Here is a 5,000-nt window from a genome sequence, read left to right as displayed (position 1 = left end):
TCGGTGAATTAGTGAAACACAAACAGCACACAGTGAACACACAGTGAGGTAACGCACACACTAATCCCGGCGCAGTGAGCTGCCTGCTACAACGGCGGCGCTCAGGGAGCAGTGAGGGGTTAGGTGCCTTGCTCAAGGGCACTTCAGCCGTGGCCCACTGGTCGGGGCTCGAACCGGCAACCCTCCGGTTACAAGTCCAGAGTGCTAACGAGTGGGCCACTCATTTGTTCCAACTGTTCAATATACCAACTGATTCCAATTTGTACGACCTTTCAGCCAGGAAGTTGAGCTGCTTAGTGAAATTGTAAAGGTAGAGCCAGGTGGCAAAGTGCAAACACAGAACCAACACATTTTTCTTTTCCTTAAGTCGCTAGTAGCACGTATCGAAATGTAGCCAGTTGCAGTGTTGCTGACGGATGCCCCATCTTGATTTGGTGAGCCTATGATTTGTCAGAAGTTTTAGGACGTTTTGTAATGAATAGAAAGTTTCAATGTGGACACTTGGCAGTGTGCGGTTGACATACTGTCGTGACGCTCGCTTGCGGTCAGGGCATGGTGTCAGGATTGCTATCTCAAACACCAGTCATACTGATAAATATCTGCACCTGCAACTGCAAGTCACTGTGGGCGAAAGCGCCTGCCAGGAGAGCAAACATCGGGGGCGTGTGGAGAAATGGGCGTCAGATCTGGACTGCGGCCAGTGTATCCCCCCTCTCCTCTCGCAGCACATTAGCTGGGCTTGTGGACAACTGTAGGGTGTGTTCATTAGCGGGGGCGGGGGGGAAATCCATTGATTACTTCAAGGGGAAATCAGTAGCACACAGCACGTCGTGAAATATTCACAAAGCCTGTCGAGCTGCTTTCTTCCCCCTCTTATTTATCCCTGCGCCTTGTTTATTTATTGATGTGCTCCTTTACACGCCGGACAACGTGTCGTATTAGCAGTCCGAGCTGCTTCCTGTCCGTGACTGTGCTGGCGACTCTCTGCCCTACAGCCACATTGCGGCGTGTTTTCCCTGTGGTGGACACACACACACACACACACACACACACACATACATACCGGTTGCCCGCGAGGCGGCGAGGAAATGGCTCACAGCGACCGACTCCCGCCGCTGAGGGTATCTCGGCTTACCGCGCTGATCAAACACGATAAGCATCTGCTGACCACACACAATTTCCCTAATAGGGCAAGATAATGGAGGCATCGCCACGCTCGCCCACAGCCCACCGCCAGCCAGTCAGACGGACAGAGAGAGAGAGAGAAAGAGAGATGAAAGGAAAGAGAGGGGAGCGATAAAGAGAGAGATGGGGAAGATAGAGAGAGAGAGATGGAGGGAAAGAAGGATGGAGGGAGGGAGGAGTGGTGGGATAGGGATAGATAGAGAGAAAGAGAGATGAAAGGAGAGGGGAGCGATAGAGAGAAAGAGATGGGGGAAGAGAGAGAGAGAGGGATAGAGGGAAAAGGGATGGAGGGTGAAAGGAGTGGTGGGATAAGGAGAGAGATATATATTTCCTTGGCTATGTTGTACTTAGTTCTTGTCCGTTTAATTGCCCATGAGGATGCTGTGTATGCTACTGTCACGCTAATAGAACTTCTGAAATTGAATCAAGATGAGATAGAGATGAAGAAGGAGAGAGAGAGAGAGAGAAAGAAAAAAGAGAAAGAGAAAGAGGAAGAGAGAATGCGGGAACAAGGGATGGGCGATAAAGCAATATGTATCGCAATAGACATGTAATCGATATCAATAAAAATGCGTTCGATAGAACATTCAATAATTAAAAGCAACACACACCTCCCGCCTTACGTTGTCCATAAATAAATAGGCTAAATATATCTTGCATTGTAGCTAGTATGTGGAACTCTACCAGTGTAGACGATAGAAGTAGGCCTACCTCAACACAGACTCTCAATGAGTCCTTGCCCCGTGCACTCTCTCTCTCTCTCCCTATCAACAGGCGCATTAGCACGCTGCACGAATTTGTTCAAAACTCTTCAAATTGACTGCTAAATTCTAATTATCTCAATCCCAATGCAAATGGAAAAGTATTTTCCAAGACTCAAACGGGCCTGTCCCAAGGAGAAAAAGTACGAGAGTACACACGTGGGAAAACTGAACAGTCTAACCAGTAGACTATGATAAACTAGCAAATTAAGCTACTTTGTTTACAATATTTCCAGGCTTCAACCAGTGCTGCTCATTCAGACTTATGTGCACATTTATTTATTTGAGTGTTTTTCATGATTGTGTTGCTATTTCTTTTCCCTGTTTGCTTTGATTAATAACTGAGGTGATTCAAATCAGAGGAAGGTTAAGTTTAAAATAAAAGTGTTTAAATTGAACTTTTTTCCCCTCCTGGTCCTTATCTGAAATCGATTTTTAAAAAAAAAAAATTAATAATTATCAATATCGCCTGATATGAAATACTTATATCGTGATACAGTTTTCAGCCATATCGCCCAGCCCTAGCGGGAACCCAGAGCAGAGTCTGGAGAGCAGAGCGATGAGTGGCGGCGCTGTACCGAGAGGCCGAGCAGGTGGCGACGGCACGTTTGCCTTCACGACGGCGCTAAAATGAACGAGCGCCTGAATTAGTGCTCAGTAATTATGTTTATAATTACCCCCTTTGTGGGAGCATTCATTACACATAATGGCCTCGCAGCAAGAACCCCTCCTATCGCCATAATGGTGAATATATTTGCGCTTTTAACAGAGATATTTGCACAATTAATGGTGAGTGGAAAGCCCTTTAGTTTGGGGTCTGACTTAAGGATGACATTTGAGGAGACTCCATAAGAGGGTGAACAGGGGATAGAGGGAGGGAGAGAGAGAGGGATGGAGGGAGGGAGAGAAGGAGGGGGGGATGGTGGAGGAGTGGTGTTTACCCACCTGCTTGTATGAAGAGTGTTATCGTGTGGTGTTAGATCCCTGTATGAAATTGCAGCAGACATAAAGCAGTGTGAGCGGGTGCCGCGGCGACTGCGGGTGCCGGCTGTGGCCGCCTTGCGCCTGCTGCCTGCCGCGTGACGCCTGACGTCTGGCAGTGTTGGTTGTCTGAGCTCTCAGGGGAAGCCGCACGCTGTTCTAATCTGACAGACTCCACGGCTACCAATGAGAGGGGGAGCTGTTTTTAAGCTTGTGCAAATGGCAGGTTTGATAAACTGTAAGTGATGGTTCCCTCAGGTGTGTTTGTGTGTGTGTTTGTGTGTGGTGTGTGTGTGTGTGTGTACGTGTGTGTGTGTGGTTGTGTGTGTGTGTGTGTGTGTGTGTGTGTCTGTGTGTCTGTGTGTGTGTGTGTGGTTGTGTGTGTGTGTGTGTGTGTGTGTGTGTGTGTGTGTGTGTGCTCTTGTGTATGACTCCTTAGGCAGTGTTCATTAAGTCATAACATTGAACTGCTCTGTTAATTCCATTAAGTGCATTAATCAAACTGAGAGATAGACTGAGAGTTTCCCCTCTCCCCGGGTTTGCTCATCTTCTCCACTTATTCTCTCACTCTATCTCTCTCTCTCTCTCATCAGTCTCTCTCCTCCTCTCTCTTCTTTATCCCTCTTTCTCAGTCACTCCCTCATATATCTCTCCGTCTCCCTCTCTCCCTCTTTCATCTCATCCTCTCCTGCCTCTCCCTCTCTCTAAAGAGATTACATTATATGCTGGACAAGTATGTCAAAACAGAGGTCAGATTAAGAGCTGCATTTGGCTTGTCGCCTTTGGCGTGAATATTTCCTGTTTGTACACAGCAAACAGAATACTTTGGGGGATGGATGCTGGGCCAGGCTGATAAATGGGCATTTAAATAATCAAGTTAGCTGAGAGTTATTTCAGGAAAAGCATGAAATAAGTAATGACTGCGAATGGATTCCGCCCGAGGCGTTGAATTTGTTTCATTATAATTTCACGAGGGACAATGCATGCAATGTATGTCAGGGTACCAGTAATTGCTTTATGCTAAACATGTCCGTTGTTTCATCTTCATCTTGGCCAGAGAAGAAAAAGTTGCGGAGAAAAAGAGTGCGAAAGCCCTCGAGAGCTTCAGAAGCTGGTCCCATGTCACTTTTTTTGAAATGCTGTTTTTCTTTTCTGTTTGCCACATAGCGTAGGGGTAATTCACACTCTCACATCTGATGTGTTTTCTGTCAAGTTGTCTGGTTCTTTATTTATTTTTGATACATTTCCTTCCTCCACCCAATCTTTCCATCTGAATCTCTGTCACAAGCGATATGTATAGACCGTCTGGTGTTGGCGTCGACTCTGACACTTCTTACGGCTTCTTATGGGGGTGGCTCGCCAACCCACATCTCGCAGGAAATAAGTGGCAAACCTGGGCATAATTGGATGTGTGCCTGCAGCATTTGCACTGGCGCACAGCAGAATAGTGCACCGACCCTATTTCCATCCCCGATCGCTGCTGAGCCCATATGGAGCCCTGCATAGCGCGAGCGTGAGCGGGGCCTGCCGAACCCCATACGGAAGCCGACGAGTCTTGTCTAGCACCGGCTGGCTGCCCCGAGCCTGTCACGGCTGGATAAAGTCAGACCCATGTGGAGGGAGGAAAACTCACAGCGATCCGGTCTGGAGAGAGGGATAGAGAGGGAGAGGGGGAGGGAAAGAGAGGGGGAGAGGGGGAGGGATAGAGAGGGAGAGGGGGAGGGAAAGAGAGGGAGAGGCCAGACAGAGGAGGTGGACAAGAGTGTGCTTTCACTCTGCCCTTCACTCCAGGTCAAAACCAGTTTCCTTTCCCTCTCACCCCCTCTATCTCTCCCCCCCTGCCCCCTTCTCTCCTTCTCTCTTACTTCTTCTCTCTCTCTCTCTCTCTCTTCTTCTATCTCTCCCTCTTTTTCTCTTCTTTCTCCCCTTTATTCTCTATTTCCCTCTCCTTCCCTCTCTCTCCCTCTCTTCTGCACTTCTCTCTGTCTTCTCCCCCTCTCTCTCTCTCTCCTTCTCACTGTCTCTCTCTCTCTCTCTGTCTTGTCCTCCTGGCAGAGTCCGACGTGGCAGATT

The 5,000-nt window shown here is 48.1% G+C and overlaps 1 protein-coding gene across 1 annotated transcript in view; it reads left to right on the top strand.

The window, feature by feature from the left end:
* Positions 1-5,000, top strand: part of cntnap5b (contactin associated protein family member 5b) — a 65,323-nt gene that overhangs the window by 23,319 nt on the left and 37,004 nt on the right. The window contains exon 5 of the mRNA XM_042079994.1: positions 4,983-5,000. This exon is cut by the window's right edge and continues 186 nt beyond it. Within this exon, the coding sequence (XP_041935928.1) occupies positions 4,983-5,000 (18 nt within the window). The remainder of the gene's footprint in view (positions 1-4,982) is intronic.

The sequence above is a fragment of the Alosa sapidissima genome, chromosome 23 (assembly GCF_018492685.1).
Source record: "Alosa sapidissima isolate fAloSap1 chromosome 23, fAloSap1.pri, whole genome shotgun sequence".
Taxonomy (NCBI): Eukaryota; Metazoa; Chordata; class Actinopteri; order Clupeiformes; family Clupeidae; genus Alosa; species Alosa sapidissima.
Note: the sequence above shows the minus strand (reverse complement) of the source record. Positions and strands in the feature narration are given on the sequence as shown.